This window comes from Pristiophorus japonicus, chromosome 14, assembly GCF_044704955.1.
Source record: "Pristiophorus japonicus isolate sPriJap1 chromosome 14, sPriJap1.hap1, whole genome shotgun sequence".
Lineage (NCBI taxonomy): Eukaryota > Metazoa > Chordata > Chondrichthyes > Pristiophoridae > Pristiophorus > Pristiophorus japonicus.
In genome coordinates this window covers 133,894,331-133,911,360 of record NC_091990.1, presented here as the reverse complement: position 1 = coordinate 133,911,360, position 17,030 = coordinate 133,894,331, and the positions used below count along the sequence as shown (strand labels likewise).

Here is a 17,030-nt window from a genome sequence, read left to right as displayed (position 1 = left end):
GCTCTGCAATTCCTAAAAATTAGAATTTGTTATTACACCAAGGAAAATTGAGTAACCAATCACAATATGACCATAATAATGATCCTTTAACCTTTCTTAACCAGTGAACTGTTGAAAAGCTCTTCCTTGAGTGCAAAACTTATTGGGAATGACAGAAAGAAATGTGAGACAAGCCCAATTTTCAGGCCATGCACTGGGGGAATCACTGTATTAGAGAAACATGAGCACATTTTTGGTGGAGGGAGAACAGCTCCCAAACATATAAAGGAGGCAACTAGTGCGGCAATTTGTTGCAATAAGAGGAAATGGCCCGTAATTTGCAGTCAGCGGCAAAGCAAAGGCCTTCACTGCTGGCCACAAAGAAAGCTGAGCACATTGATCTCCCAATATCTGTGGCGAGAAGTTTGGTTTATTCGATGTGCAATTGAGATCAGTGTAGTGTAGTGGGAATTCCATAGCGCGAGCTGCTGTATCATTAACAAGCTGTCTAAGCAGCCAATCGCAATGCAGAATTATCAGAGACAGGGAACCAGGAAGTGAAGAAGCTCCTTGTATTATGACTTTTAAAAAGTGTTAGAGAGCAAAACAAAGATTGGGGCTCTCCTCATATTAGTGTGGAAGCAAGTCATCCTCGACTCCGGGGGACTGCCGAAGAAGAAGGTCAAGCTGAATTAATCACTGTTCGTTCGCTGTTATTACCAACCACAAATTCTGGGCCAATGTTTTGTCCATCATTTAGAGGACTTGGTGGGAGGACTGGGAAAGTTTGTATGATTTAAAAGAATAGAAAGGGATGACATGGCCATTGCTGCATAGAGGCAGTATAAGATACTGACAGAGAGAAATAGGTAGCATTGAAAATGGAAGAGTTATGAAATTAAAGTGTACATGCTAATGTGGTAAGGAGCCTGTACTGCAGGAACCGATTACCATGGGCCACATCGCCCTGTGTCATTCACCAGTATTCTTGTTTAAAGGCAAAATTTGGACTTTACTACAGGATGGACCATGTAACATGAAAGTACTTACAGCATCTAAGGAAACAATAGTTATTTTATTTGGATGGTAGAACCTCATGGCATATACCATAGTACGTAGATATTCTGTGATTGTGAACAAATACATATTGATGCATGTGATGAAAATACAATCCCTAAATTGATACGTGTGTGTATTTATGTCCCATTTATATCATGTCCTATTTTCTCTCCCCAAAGAGCAAAACGAATCCATAAAATATAGGCCTCACAGGAAACTCCTTTACTGTTGTTTCACACTAGTTATAGTGTGGAGGCCGAAGGCTGAAGCAATATCCCCGGAGCTGGCTGAACTCACACACAACATGCCATATAATGTAACCAAATTCAAGCAGCTTTGCACTGGAGTTACACAATGTGCCTGGATGTGAAGCTGAAAGCAGTCTTCATTGTGTAGTCTCACTGGCCAATGGGCAAAAAACATGTCTCTTTGGAGCCTGGAGAAAGAACTAAATTATTGGATAAACCATAAATCAAATAAATACATTAATTAAATAAATCACATTTTCAACTAGCATTGTGCTGTGTAAAATTATCTGCCAGAAACAGTTACAAGTTAGCATTAAATCCATTTATTTATAATATACAACCAGTCTCAGATCTCTACCAGGAACAACCCCAGGCCAAGTCTCAGGCCTTAGACTGGACGACAATGGTGGTGCTGAGGTTTTTAGATTTAAAAACATTTTATTTCACCTTCAGTCCATCTTTCGTCCCTGTAGCAATTTTTCTTCCTGCTCAAATTACAAATGATCAGAATTAGTTAAAACTTTTTAAACTTTCTAAACTGTTATGGACACTAAACAGTCTTCTGTTCTGATATGCAGACATTCTACAGCAGGTGGCATTTTATCTTACCTGGACGAGTACACAGTAAGAGAAAGGAATTCTGCCATCTTGTGGCCATCAGCAAAATACCAACACACAAAATTATTGGAATTGAATGAATTTATTGATCTTGCACTGAAGTTGCTCACAGTTATATTACAAGGGGGAGGGGTGGGGGTGGGGGGTACATTTGATGGTTGGTCTGTTAAATAAGTAATTTTTTTTTCTCCAAAGTACAAAATAGGAAGGATATCAATATAAGTATTGCTTTATTTCTTCCCCTTCCTGCTTGTACCATCCATGTTGTAGTCCAGCCATTTTGCAGAGGTATGGTGTAAGGAAGCATTAGTTTGTGCACACAGGAGAGCAAGAAAGAGGACAGAGCATTATGGGAACAATTACAGCAACATCATGCAAAGAAAAAACCTTGTCTGACATGCACACAGTTATACAAGATAAATTCAATAACAGTAATCTCCAGTGGTTCAAAGTCCATTGTGGATTTACTTATGTACAAGAACTGGTCCAATAATTTTACCTGTGGAACACGCACATTGATATGAAACTAACAAATAGCAATATAAGGTAATCATTTCAGACACTACTGCTATTCTACATTCTTAAAGTACTGTTGTTTTTTTTAAACATATACTACAAGTTCCTGGAATCGGGACAGAATAAGTTAATATTGTTCACAGAGCTCTGATAAATTGGACAAAATATTTTTTTTCCTTTAATACAGTAAGTGTTGCCTCTATAAGTCATTCACAATGAAAGACAACATTTATACACCTAGACGTTCTGCTGATAAATTACTGGGGTTCAATAAATAAGATCAGAAAAGGGGGAAAAAATATATAAAATGTCCACGATAGCCTTTTACAGCAATGGGTGATCAAACCCCCATGATAGTAAACCAGCAACACGGTTCAGTCGAACATGGTGCCCTTGTGAAATGAATTTAAAAAAAAATATATATATATATATAGCTTGTATATATATATATATATATATAAACCTGAAAATAAATAATACTGACAAACTTATAACTGGCAACACAGTGTTTGAATCTGTTTTTTTTCTACAGCTAAACAAGGTGTCACAACTAGACAAACAGAATCTATACAGAGAGTAGGGGTGGTACAAGGTTGTGAGTTTGTTACACTTGTACGTGCTTTAGTTGGTTGCTGTGGTGTTGTCTGAACCCCCCCCGATCAGCAGCAGTCTCACCAAAGTCCTGCTTCAACAAAGAAAGAGTCGACTGTAGCTGCTGGAGCTCATGTTGCTGTGCAGTGCTGTCCAATTCACCACCCCCGTCCCACACATCCCCTTCTCTGATGGACAATCTGCTGCTGAAGGGTGTCAGTCTCTCCCAGGATTGCCGTTCCTTTTCCTGGGACGTAGCACTTCCAGATTGGTCAAGTGTTAAGCGTCAAAAGGGCGCCCGGTTCCCACATGCACCAAGATATCAGCTGCCTCTCCTTCCACAAATGTCCGCAGCCATAGGGTTCACCAGATGGGATTTAACAAGTTTTCTGGACAATTCCTGGCAGTAGAGTGGAAATAAATCAGGTCATCATAAAACGAGAGCAGCAAAAACAGGGAAACAAATGTTGCAGAAGGGGCTTGCACGTGCTAATCCTCAGTTTATATACAATCATTCCGCCATACAAAATCTGTCTATGGACATGGTACCGAAGTAGTCTGTTATTTACATCCTTCTAGAACATGGGACTAATTTCTAAATGGATTTAAGGTTGGTCCTGTGTCCCATTACTTGGCACCATCTTTGCCTTCTCTTTCCCAGCTGGAAATTTAGAGTCTCCTCTAGAACCATAGTCAATAGAATCAGAATCATTCCGCTTGCTGTTTGTGCCATGTTTGGTTGGCGTAGCTGGCGGATGAGCTACTTGCCCATTGTTCTTCTCGTCTGAAAAAAGTTGTTTAATTACGTCAAAGAAGTTACTCAATGGGCTGCCTGGGTACACAAACAGAAAGAAAGAAAGAACAAACACACAGATGAACAATGGGTCACGAGAGAGGTGAAATGAGATCCATAGCCACAAGTGCCTAAAAAAAGAAGCATGTCACCACTGAGCCTTTGAAATCGCAACTTTTTTGGTTAGTTGGCAGCTTGGTTTGTTTGGAAACGACAAAGTCAAATACTTTTTGTAACTTATATAGATATATATATTTTTAAGTGGCTTTGGAGTCTCAGTTTTTCTACTTGAATGGAATTAGTTGACGGAAAGAATGGAAGAGAGCACTGAAGATGCTGGAAGGGCACTGGAAGAAAGGATGTTGCTGTGAAACATTTTAGTTCCTTCGGAGAACAGGATCACTAGTACTGATGTAACATACATTTTAACATAGAAACTCTTGACTTTCTTGCATCTTTCTTTTTAATTCGTGACTTTCCGACCTGTCTTGGGGAAGAGAGGAAGAGTGGGGAAAGAAAAGAGGAACTTTAACCCTCTCCAGACCAGGGTTTTTCCCCAACAGTGCAGCAATTTACAGTATCTGGAGCCTACATTGCTGAACACAACTGAAGCCAAAGGAATCCACGCAGCCCTGATTCATCACTAAAAGAATCAGAGGCATTTAGTCTTTATTGTCTCAATGCTTCACTTTAGTGACAGAAATACTTTTAGACTTCCTGGCTGGAAATGATTTCATAAACTAATCACTCACCATAATACCTCACCATTACTTAAAAGAGGAAACCATTCTAATTTATATTCTGCATAACCAAGGTTAAACTGCTTTTAAGGAAGGGCACAAAGACTGACAAATTATTTTATAAATTTAATCTTCACACTCAGTATTTTTCAAGGCTTCGTTCTCATTTAATTCTACTCCGTGTTAATTCTTCGGCCGATGTGGAAACGAATTATACAGGTCAGAAAGTCCCAGGTTTGATCCCTGCTCAGAAAAGTGAACTAAAGTCAGCTGGGGCGGCATTCCACTTGGCCTATGGACACAGAGACCTGCTCCTGATCCACTGCTGCCAGTGTCGACATTGAGTGACGGCAGGCTTGAACTCGATTGTGATAAACCCCACCCCATGATCAAATATCCAGCCAACACTCACTGCCCTGACTCACACATGAAGAATGACCACTCGGGCAAGATACCAGAGGCCTGCAGCTGCCTGTAAAACTGAACCATGCGTTTAGGAGAGGAGGGGAGGAGAGGAGAAAACTGGCAGAAAAACAGCCGTACTTCAAACTGTACTTTTTAAATGCTTAAATGCAAGTTTAAAAAGAAAGTTTCTTGAAGTATATGGTTTATATCAGAGATTGTTGATTTAAAAAAAAAAGTGTAATGCAGATCATATGTTGCCGTTTTAGTTCAAAAGACTTATTCAAATTTAGTACATCTGGTTGAGATGATGGTCCCTAAAATGCTGCCACATAATTAAACAAATCACCCCTCACCTGTCTCCCAGCCCAGAGATTGGACATTCCAAAAACCAGGGCTACCTATCACTTTGAAAAGTAACTTTCCTCGCTCAGTAAGTTCCAACAGTTCTTAATCTGCCTGATAGTGCAGTAGAGAGATACACAAGACATTGCAACATCTGAACAATAAATGCTGTTATCTGCTTGATTCTGGTCCCTGTTGCTCGATAAGTGAGCAGCATGAAGGGGGGTCATAAAGAAGTCCAAAACCCTGACCATCTCAGCTTCCAGAATCAGGGAAGGTATGTGGGCGGATGGACGACACTGCAGGAAACTGCTAGGACAATAGAACATCAAAAATACATTAAAAAGTGGTCAAAACAACTGCCAAATGTTTTGAAATTCTAATGACATCAACAGCAATGGGCTTAATAAGTCTTGTGACATGTGTGTTAAAATATATATATTTGATTCGTTTATATTAAAATAATTTGTATAAAGGGACAGTGTTGATTTATAGGGCTGGTACCAGCAGCAAATCAGCAACTTGCTAATCACAGTTCTCAAAGTTTACAATGAAAATCAGCCTATTAGCACATTATACAAGTTTTCTGCTTAAAATCTCATTAAATTGAAGATAATAAAAAAGATTGGAAATCACTGTGTGATGTTACTGTCATGTATCTCATTACTGTATATAACTGTATCTTACCATGCTATACATGACTGTAACTGGATATGACCTGTAACACTAAGCATACCTTACCACCAGGAGTGCACTTGCAGGAGATACTCCATACCTGTCCCACTGTGGTATATAAAGGGAGGTCTCAGGCAAGTGCAGCACTGGAGAGCTGGAATTAAAGATGCAGGTCCTGAGTGACCTTGACTTCAGCATGTGTCTCGTGTAAGTCAGTACATTAGAGTCAGGACTTAACAGTGGCGACGAGTTACGGGATCACAGAATCCACAGAATGGCTACCAACAGCTCAGATGAGAAATACAATGCTGGAGACAATTTGGATGACTTTATAGAAAGGCTCCAGCAAAGCTTTGTGACCAAAGACTGGCTGGGTGATGATAAGGCAGACAAGAGAAGAGCCCACCTCTTGACCAGCTGTGGCTCGAAAACATACGCTTGAATGAAAGGCCTGCTGGCACCCGAGAAACCAGCAAGGAAGTCGTTTGAGGAGTTGAGCACACTGGTGAGAGACCACCTGAAGCCAGCGAGCAGCCTACACATGGCCAGACACAGGTTCTACAGACGCTGTGTGGGCCAAAGCATACCCGACTTTGTGGCGGAACTTCGGAGGCTGGCTAGTTCATGTGAGTTCCCCGATGAACTAAGGAGAGAAGTACTGAGAGATATCTTTATTGAAGGAATAGGCCACGCAGGCATATTCCGAAACCTTAGAGAGACTAAGAACTTGACTCTAGAGGCAGCAGCACTGGTCGCACAGATGTTCTTGGCAGGCGAAGAAGAAACAAGGCTGATCTATACTTCGGGTACGACAACCAACGAGGCATCGGAACAAGGGGTTCACATTTTGAAACAAACCGCTACCCCAACACACAGACAAAGGCAGGAAAGCAGGCCTTCAACAGCAGACAGTGGTGCCAGAAGCCATCAAAATCAAGGGCCACATGAATGGCCGATCACACCTCATCAACTCACAATGCGAGCAATCAACAACAGATTGAGAGAAGCTCAAGGGAGATCAGCCAGACGCAGCTCATCCTTCGGAAACAATGGAAACGGTCTGTGTTGGAGATGTAGGGGAAGGCACTCAACCAGGGTGTGTCGATTTCAGCATGCCGTTTGCAGAAACTGCAACTACACAGGGCATCTGGCTCGCATGTGCAGAAAAACAGCAGCTCGGCTGGTATACGAATTGGAAGGGTCGGAAAGCAGACCAGAAGACAGTTGGAACAGTGCACGGGACGCCGAGGTACAGCGGGTTAACACGATTAATGTCCACTGTTCTTATACCAAGATGCCTCCAATTATGATGATGGTTCTACTCAACGGGATACCCGTCAACATGGAACTGGACACTGGACCAGTCAATCTCTCATGAGCGTTCAACAATTTGAACAGCTATGGCCGCACAAAAGCAACAGACCAAAACTCACAAAAATCGACACCAAACTAAGGAGCTATACTAAAGAAATCATCCCAGTCTTTGGCAGCGCCATGCTCTCAGTCACACACAAAGGGATGGTGCACTGACTTTCCCTGTGGATTGTCCCCGGGGATCTCCCAGCCCTGTTGGGGAGAAGCTGGCTAGCAGAACTTAATTGGAAATGGGATGATGTTCACGCTATGTCGTCAGAGGAACAGACCTCCTGCTCAACAGTTCTAAGCCATTTTGAACATCTCTTTCAGCCAGGTGTGGGCACCTTCAAAGGAGCTAAAATTAGAATCGACATTACACAGAATGCCAGACCGGTCCATCACAAGGCTAGAGCTGTGCCTTATGTGATGAGGGAAAAGATTGAAAACGAACTGGACCGGCTTCTGCGGGTAGGCATAATTTCTCCCGTGGAATTCAGTGACTGGGCAAGCCCCATCGTCCCCGTCATGAAGCCTGATGGATCCGTGCAAATCTGTGGGGATTACAAGTCTATCATAACCAGAGTCTCCCTACAGGACCAATACCCGCTGCCCAGAGCGGAGAACCTATTTGCCACGTTGGCTGGAGGAAAACTTTTCTCAAAACTTGACCTCACATCTGCGTATATGATGCAAGAACTGACTGAAGATGCTAAGCTACTCACCACCATCAACACACATCGAGGCCTTTTTATGTACAATCGATGCCCATTCGGCATCAGGTCGGCAGCTGCTATATTCCAGAGCAACATGGAGAGTCTGCTCAAGTCCATCCCGGGGACGGTTGTGTTTCAAGATGACATACTCATCACGGGCAGGACACCGACTCTCATCTCCGCAATCTTGAAGAAGTACTAAGTCGATTGGATCGGGTAGGCCTAAGAGTTAAGAAATCCAAGTGTCTGTTTCTCGCGCCTGAGGTTGAATTTTTGGGCAGAAGGATTGCCGCTGATGGAATCCGCCCAACAGAATCCAAAACCGAAGCGATTCGTCTGGCACCCAGGCCCTGGAATGTCTCGGAACTGCGTGCCTTTCTCGGGCTACTCAATTACTTTGGGAACTTTATGCAGAACTTGAGCACGCTGCTGGAGCCTCTCCACATGCTACTCAGAAAGGGCTGCGATTGGTTTTGGGGGTACGCGCAAGAACGCGCCTTCAATAAGGCACGCAACCTTCTATGTTCCAAGAGTGTTTTAGCCTTTTTTGACCCAGGTAAAAAGTTAGTTCTTACGTGTGATGCGTCAGCGTACGGGGTCGGGTGCGTTTTACAGCACGTTAATGATGGGGGTAAATTGCAGCCCATCGCTTATGCCTTCAGATCACTTTCGCGGGCGGAGCGCGGATACGGTATGGTTGAGAAGGAGGCGCTCGCGTGCGTGTATGGTGTCAAAAATATGCACCAATGCCTTTTCGGGGCCAAGTTTGCGTTAGAAACCGACCACAAACCCCTCACGTCCCTACTATCCGAGTGCAAGGCAATCAACGCCAACGCCTCGGCACGCATTCAGCGGTGGGCACTCATGCTGGCGGCTTATGACTACACGATAAGGCACAGACCAGGCACAGACAACTGTGACGACGCGCTTAGCAGGCTACTCCTGGCGACCACAGAAGGGTCCGATGAACAGGACTGTGAGATGGTCATGGCAATCAATGCCTTTGAATCCACAGGTTCGCCCATGACGGCTCGCCAAATCAGAGCCTGGACGACCAGCGACCCCATGTTATCTCTAGTTAAAAGATGCGTTTTAACCGGTGACTGGGCAGAGGCTTGCGATGCCTGCCCCAAGGAGGTCAAACCCTTCCATCGGCGCATGCATGAACTCTCACTACAGGCAGACTGCCTGATGTGGGGCAGCCGAGCAGTTATGCCCTTACGAGGCAGGGAGGCGTTTGTCCGGGAGCTCCACTGCGATCTCATGTCTGGTGGCCTGGCATTGACGCGGACTTGGAGCTCTGCGTCCGTCGGTGCACCATTTGTGCCCAACTCAGTAATGCCCCCAGCGAGGCCCCCCTAAGCCCCTGGCCCTGGCCCATCAAACCGTGGTCGCAGGTGCATGTAGACTATGGGGGCCCATTCATGGGCAAAATGTTCCTCGTAGTTGTTGATACATTTTCAAAATGGATCGAGTGCACCATTTTAAACTCGAGCACCACCTCCCCCACTGTGGAGAGCCTTAGAACCATGTTTGCAACGCACGGCATTCCTGACATATTGGTCAGTGATAATGATCCGTGCTTCATCAGCGCAGAATTTCACAATTTTATAGTTGACCACGGTATAAATCACGTTAAGATGGCACCTTTCAAGCCGGCCTCCAATGGCCAGGCGGAGCGAGCAGTGCAGATCATTAAACAAGACATGCTCAGAATCCAAGGTCCCATGCTGCAGAGCCGCCTGTCGCGACTGCTGCTGGCATACAGATCTCGTCCGCATTCATTGACTGGGGTTCCCCCCGCGCAACTATTGATGAAACGAACCTTAAAGACTAGGCTCTCGTTAATCCTCCCAGACATGCATGAAATTGTTGCGGCTAAGCGTCAAAAGCTAACTGAGTACCATGACTGAAATTCGAGGGGGAGATGGAATGAGATAGGGGACAAAGTGTTTGTGCTAAACTATGGCCGGGGTCCCAAATGGCTTGAAGGGACAGTAACAGATAAAGAGGGAAACAGGCTACTAGTTGTACAAATGGACAATGGCCAAACCTGCCGGAGGCATGTAGACCAAGTAAAAAGTAGATTCACTGATAACACTGAAGAACCAGAGGCAGACTACAATGTGGAACTCACACCACACCTAGTGGACAGACAGGTGGAACAACCTGAGGAAAGGGCAGTCTCAACAGACAGCTCAGGCAAGATACCAGCAATCACACCGAACGAATCAGACAGCCCAGGCGAGATACCAGCAATCACACCGAACGAAAAACAGGCACCAAGGCAAACAACTAAACCACAACTAAGCCACTCCACGCGAGAGCACAGACCACCTGAGAGACTGAATCTATAAAGGCAATAAGATCTTGGGGGAGGGTGATGTCATGTATCTCACATTACTGTATATAACTGTATCTTACCATGCTATATATGACTGTAACTGGATATGACCTGTAACAATAAGCATACCTTACCACCAGGGGTGCACTTGCAGGAGACACTCCATACCTGTCCCACTGAGGTATATAAAGGGAGGTCTCAGGCAAGTGCGGAACTGGAGTGCTGGAATTAAAGGTGACCTTGACTTCAGCATGTGTCTCGTGTAAGTCAGTACATTAGAGTCAGGACTTAACAGTTACGGTACAAACAATTAAGAAGCTCAAACAAAATCCTCTCACCGCTGTTTCGACAGAGGCAGTAATCCATTTAGAATAAATGACCTAAGCCTCCATCAAATTAGCGGATAGAGGAATTTGATATGAGCTTGTTAAGGAAACGAAAGCAATATTACTAATGATAATTCCCAGGCTAAATTTTGAAAGCAAACCGTTCCTGTGTTTCGAAACATAGTGAAGTGTTTACTTTCTCTTTAAAACTGTGTGACACTTTCTCATTAAAGCAATTGGAACATTGTGGGCGAAGGTACGGCAAATGAGGGTAATTAGAAATCGGAATTCTCCACATTTAGTTTTCTGCAGTTCTAGTCAGGTAGAACAGTTTCACTTTGGAACAGAATTTTTTTTCAAAAGGGGGCGTGTCCGGCCACGGACGCCTGATTTCAAAGTTTCCACAGTGGGTGTCGGGTCTGGTCTGGGGCGGGGGGAAGCGGGAGTCGAGTCGGGTCGGGAGGAAGCAGGAGCTGGCCGTGGGAGGAGCCTTATTCACGCAGCCCCAGTGAGGCCATTCGGCCAGGGCTAGGGATTGCGTGCTTCGGGCCCCTCCCACACAGTTTCGGGCGCCTGGAGCTACTGCACTTGCGTGCCCACTGTAGCGCATTTGCAGAGGTCCCGGCACTGTTTTCAGCACAGGGACCTGGCTCCGCCCCCCCACAGTTCGTGTTGCGCTGCGCCGAGGGCCAGAGGACCTGCAGGGAGGTGGAGAATACGGAGGGTTTTTTTAGGCGCACTTTGTGGCGCGAAAAACGGGCGTCCATAGATTCTTGGGCCCATAGATTCAAGGCTGGTTGATGATAGGACGATAGACCCGAGGCAGGTCGGTGGTAGGACTATAGACCCGAGGAAGGTTGGAGATAGGACTTTAGACCTAAGGCAGATCGGTGATAGGACTACAGACCCGAGGCAGGTTGGTGATAGGACTATAGACCCGAGGAAGGTTGGAGATAGGACTATAGACCCAAGGCAGATTGGTGATAAGACTATAGACCTGAGGAAGGTTGGAGATAGGACTTTAGACCAAGGAAGGTTGGAGATAGGACTATAGACCTGAGGCAAATCGGTGATAGGACTATAGACCCGAGGCAGGTCGGTGATAGGACGATAAACCCGAGGCAGGTCGGTGATAGGACTATAGACCCGAGGCAGGTCGGTGATAGGACTATAGACCCGAGGCAGGTCGGTGGTAGGACTATAGACCTGAGGAAGGTTGGAGATAGCCCCAATTCTCCAATGAATGACGCCCGTCAGCAATGGAGTCTCAACATTTCCGCCCTTGGAATTCTGATTCCTCTCATTTTTGTTCACTAAAAAAAAATCCATCTCCCTCTACTGGAGATGTCAGTTTTTTCTGAAGTACTTAAATCTAAATTGTGTTTGCCAATTACGGTACCATTTAAAAGTCAGAAGACAATCCCTTAACTGCCAGCTCATCAGAGTCAAGCTTCTGATTCCACAGCTGGGATCCTTAAGCCGCCTCTCACATGGGTCCACCTGTAAGAAATAATTTCATGCCAATTCCATCCCAATTTCACAGTAAATTTCAATGTTACTTGCTATGTTGATGAATATGCTGCAGGCATCTCAGTAGCTAACTCTGAAGAATGACCTCACGAGCCAAACAGCAGTGTCAGCATCTTCTGTTCCCTCAACATAGTGCCTCAGTTAACCCTTTACCAAACAACGCAGCCAAAAGTCACCGATAATTCCCATTCTAAATAATGGGAATGTCTGTAAGTGATGGTTGGGACAGGGCAGAATCCTTAGCAAACCAGATACAAATTTCACATCCTGAAAGTGTGAATCAAGTACACACATGCAACAACAACAACTTGGATTTATATAGCGCCTTTAATGTAGTGAAATGTCCCAAGGTGATTCACAGGAGTATTACCAAGGCATATGAAAGCATGGGCCTTATGCTAAACATTAGTAAGACAAAGGTCCTCCACCAGCCTGTCCTCGCCGCACAGCACTGCCCCCTAAACATCAAGATCCATGGCGTGGCCCTGGACAACGTGGACCACTTCCCCTATCTCGGGAGCCTCTTATCAGCAAGAGCAGGCATTGATGATGAGATTCAACACTGCCTCCAGTGCGCCAGTCCAGCCTTCGGCTGTCTGAGGAAAAGAATGTTTGAAGATCAGTCCCTCAAAACAGTCACCAAGCTCATGGTCTACAAGGCCGTAGTAATACCCGCCCTCCTGTATGTCTCAGAGACGTGGACCATGTACAGTAGACACCTCAAGTCGCTGGAGAAATACCACCAGCGATGTCTCCACAAGATCCTGCAAATCCCCTGGGAGGACAGACGCACAAACATTAGCGTCCTCGTCCAGGCCAACATCCCCAGCATTGAAGCACTGACCACACTTGATCAGCTCCGCTGGGCAGGCCACATAGTCCGCATGCCAGACACGAGACTCCCAAAGCAAGCGCAGTGACCAAAAACTTGGTCAAAGAGGTATGTTTTAAGGAGCGTCTTGAAGGAGGAAAGTGAGGTAGGCAGGCGGAGAAGATTATGCAGAGAGTTCCAGAGCTTGGGGCCTCGGCAACAGAAGGCATGCCACCAATGGTTGAGCGATTATAATCAGGAATGCTTAAGAGGGCAAAATTAGAGGAGCGCAGACATCTCGAAGGGTTGTGGAGCTGAAGGAGATTACAGGGATAGGGAGGGGCGAGGCCATGGAGGGATTTGGAAATAAGGTTGAGAATTTTAAAATCGAGGCGTTGCTTAACTGGAAGCCAATGTAGGCCAGCGAGCACATGGGTGATGGGTGAGCTGGACTTGGTGCGAGTTAGGATACGGGCAACTGAGTTTTGGATCACCTCTAGTTTACATAGGGTAGAACGTGGGAAGCCTGCCAGGAGTGCATTGGAATAGTAAAGTATAGAGGTAACAAAGGCATGGATGAGGGCTTCAGCAGCGGATGAGCTGAGGCAGGGGCGGAGACGGGCGATGTTATGGAGTGGAATTAGGTAGTCTTAGTTATTCTGTGAATATGTGGTTGAAAGCTAATTTCAGGGTCAAATATGACCCCAAGGTTGTGAACAGTCTGGTTTAGCCTCAGACAGAAGTTGGGGAGCGGGATGGAGTCAGAGCCTAGGGAATGGAGTTTGTGGCGGGGACCGAAAACAATGGCTTCGGTCTTCCCAACATTCAATTGGAGAAATTTCTGCTCAACCAGAACTGGATGTCGGACAAGTAGGCTGACAATTTAGAAACCGTGGAGGTGTCGAGAGAAGTGGTAGTTGTTGTGTATCTGTAAAGCATGCACTCCCATGTTCCGCCACCAGGGAGTGCATCCCCTGAAGTCCCAAGGTATCCCAGCATCCCTTGGGAGCACTGTATATAAGCCAGCCCCTCAGGCCTGTTCCTCACTCTGGAGTGTCTCACTTTAACCTCCCTGTGTGCAGTCTCATCTGTGTTAGGAACACAATAGTAGTGAGGTAGATTTGGGTGTCATCAGCGTACATGTGGAAACTGATGCTGTGTTTCCGGATGATGTCGTCAAAGGACAACATGTAAATGAGAAATAGGAGGGGGCCAACGATAGATACTTGAAGAACACCAGAGCTAATGATATGGGGGTGAGAAGAGAAGTAATTGCAGGTGTTTCTCTGGCTACGATTAGATAGATAAGAATGGAACCAGGCAACCATCTAGCTGGACGATGGTGGAGAGGCGTTGTAGAAGGATATGGCGGCGACAACATGTTCAAGGACTTTGGAGAGGAAAGGGAGGTTGGAGATGGGGCGGTAGTTTGCAAGGACGGAGGGATCGAGGGTTGGTTATTTGAGGAGAGGGGTGATGACGGCAGATTTAAGGGAGAGGGGGACAGTACCTGAGAGAGAACTGTTAACAATGTCAGCTAACATGGGAACCAGAAAAGGAAGTTGGGTGGTCAGCAGTTTGGTGGGAATAGGGTCAAGGGAGCAGGAAGTAGGTCTCATGGATGAGGTTGGAAAGGTCATGAGGGGAGATTGGGGAGAAACTGGAGAAAGATGTGAGGTCAGGGCTAGGGCACGGGGCTTCCTTAGAGACAGTTTGGCCTGGTGGACTCGGGGAAGGAAGGGCTAGAGGCGGAGGCAGCCGAACGGATGGTCTCAATCTTAGAGACAAATAATTCCATGAGCTCCTCACACTTATTGTTGGAGGTGAGGGTGGAGATTGGGGAGAGGGGTTTAAAAAGACGGTTAGCAGTGCAGAATAGAAACCGTGGTTTATCTTTACTTTCCAGAATGATTCTGGAATAGTGAGCGATTTTGGCAGACAAGAGCAGGACCCGATAATGCTTTATGTGGTCCAGCCAGATCTGGCGGTGAATGGTTAAACCAATTGTCCGCCATATCCATTCAAGTCTGCGTCCCTTGGACTTAAGGGAGCGAAGATCAGGGCTGTACCAGTGGGAATGGCCAGGATGAGAGAAATTGTTTTAACAGGGACTAGGGAATCATATGTGGTAGTGAGGGTGTGATTGAGCAGATCAGTAGCTGCAGAGATCTCATGGCGAATGGAAAGCCAAAGACTGCGCAGTCAGGCATTGATAAGTGCAGTTGTAAGAGAGTCGGGAGAGTTTTTTTTCCAGGGGCGGACACAGAAGGAGGTCGGGTTTTGGGGCGGGGGGGCGGGGGGCGGATGTAGGAGCAATGGGCAACAGACCTCCTTCAGGTTCTTTCAAGATCAGTGTCTCATTGGCAACCACATTAATTAACAATCAAACACGCCAAGCTTGTTTTAATTTAATGGCCCAGATTTTGTGGTAAAAATATAACAGTGAGGCTATCAGTGCTTACCAGCAACCTCCAGCAACTGCAAATGCACAGTTAGACACGGAGGTCAGGACGTTGCTGTCCGAAATGCCCTGCTCCTCCACAAGCTTCACTATACCGATATCTTGCTGAGAGACTCGCCATTCAAACACATAGAACAGTATGAAGTTGCTGTACTTACGTGATAGGTATCCACAAAATGCACCCGAGAAAGTTAGGGCTTGTTCTCTCAAGTGTAAGTGGATTTTTAATGGCGTGGTAAGTCTTAATTACTGCCAAAGAACTTCTCTGTCACTGAAAATTAACGTTTGCAAATGTGAAGTCTCAATCCTTCAGATTTTAATTATTGTTGGAGATTTAAAAAAAATGTAAATAATGTTTTTCTTTCTGTCTCTTTTCTTTCTCTCTCTTAATCCCGTTGTTCTTCCCCTCTCTTTATTTCGCTTTCTGTACATTATTTGGCATAGAATTAACTATTCTAACTGACACTTCCTGGTTCAGACTGCGCGCCTCATTAAAAATGATTCAATCTCATTGGTTAAGGAGATACAAAGTTGCTTGCCCTGTTTACACAGGTCCCAAATCCCCTGTAGAGGGCGCTGCACCAAAATGGTTTTCTAATCACAGCAAGTTCCAGTGCAAAACCCCACAAAAAGTCTGTGGGCAAGGGTCAGTGAAATGAACATTTGGCCCCATTTGTTCACCACTGATCGCAAAGTCTACCCCAATGACTATAAGTTTGAGAGTTATAAATTTGCAACCTTGGCTCAGTTGGTAGCACTCTTGCCTTTGAATCAGAAGGTTGTGGGTTTAAGTCCCAACTCCAGGTACTTGAGCACATTATAAGCGGAAACGTTATAAGGACACCCTCAAAGCCTCCCTGGTAAAGTGCGATATCACCACTGAACCTGGGAGACCCTGGCCGCAGAGCGCCCGAGGTGGAGAAAGTCCATCCGGGAGGGCGTTGAGCTCTTTAAGGCTCGATGCAAGGAGCATGAAGAGGCCAGGCGCAGGCAACGGAAGGAGTGCGCGGCAAACCAGCCCTGCCGGCCCCTTTCCCCAATGAATGTCTGTCCCACCTGTAACAGGGTCTGTGGCTCTCGTATCGGACTGTTCAGCCATCAAAGAACTCACTTTGGGAGTGGAAGCAAGTCCTCCTTGATTCCAAGGGACTGCCTATGATGATGATGATGACTTGAGCACATAATCCAGGCAGACACTCCAGTGCAGTGCTGCATCGTCGGAGGTGCTGTCTTTCGAATGAGATGTTAAACCGATGCCCCGTCTGCTCTCTCAGGTGCACGTAAAAGATCCCATGGCACAATACTGACTAAGAGCCAGGGAGTTATCCCTGGTGTCCTGGCCAATATTTATCCCTCAATCAACATGACTAAAACAGATTATCTGGTCATTGTTGTTTGCTGGAGATTGCAATGCGCAAATTGGCTGCCGAGGTTTCTACATTACAACAGTGACTACACTTTTTAAAAAAGAAAAATACTTGATTATCGTATATAGCGCTTTGGGACCTCCTGAGGTTGTGAAA

General features: G+C 45.6%; 1 protein-coding gene across 3 annotated transcripts in view; it reads right to left on the bottom strand.

Annotated features, from left to right (window-relative positions):
- brsk2b (BR serine/threonine kinase 2b) overlaps positions 1 to 17,030 on the bottom strand; it is a 927,534-nt gene that overhangs the window by 150,367 nt on the left and 760,137 nt on the right. For 2 of the 3 annotated variants that reach the window (XM_070899633.1, XM_070899635.1), the window contains one exon: positions 3,424 to 3,843. The exons of the other annotated variant lie outside the window; for it this stretch is intronic. In XM_070899633.1, coding sequence (XP_070755734.1) covers positions 3,617 to 3,843 — 227 coding nt within the window. In that variant the 3' untranslated portion in view covers positions 3,424 to 3,616. Of the gene's footprint in view, positions 1 to 3,423; positions 3,844 to 17,030 lie in introns of those variants that run through there. 3 annotated transcript variants of the gene reach the window in all.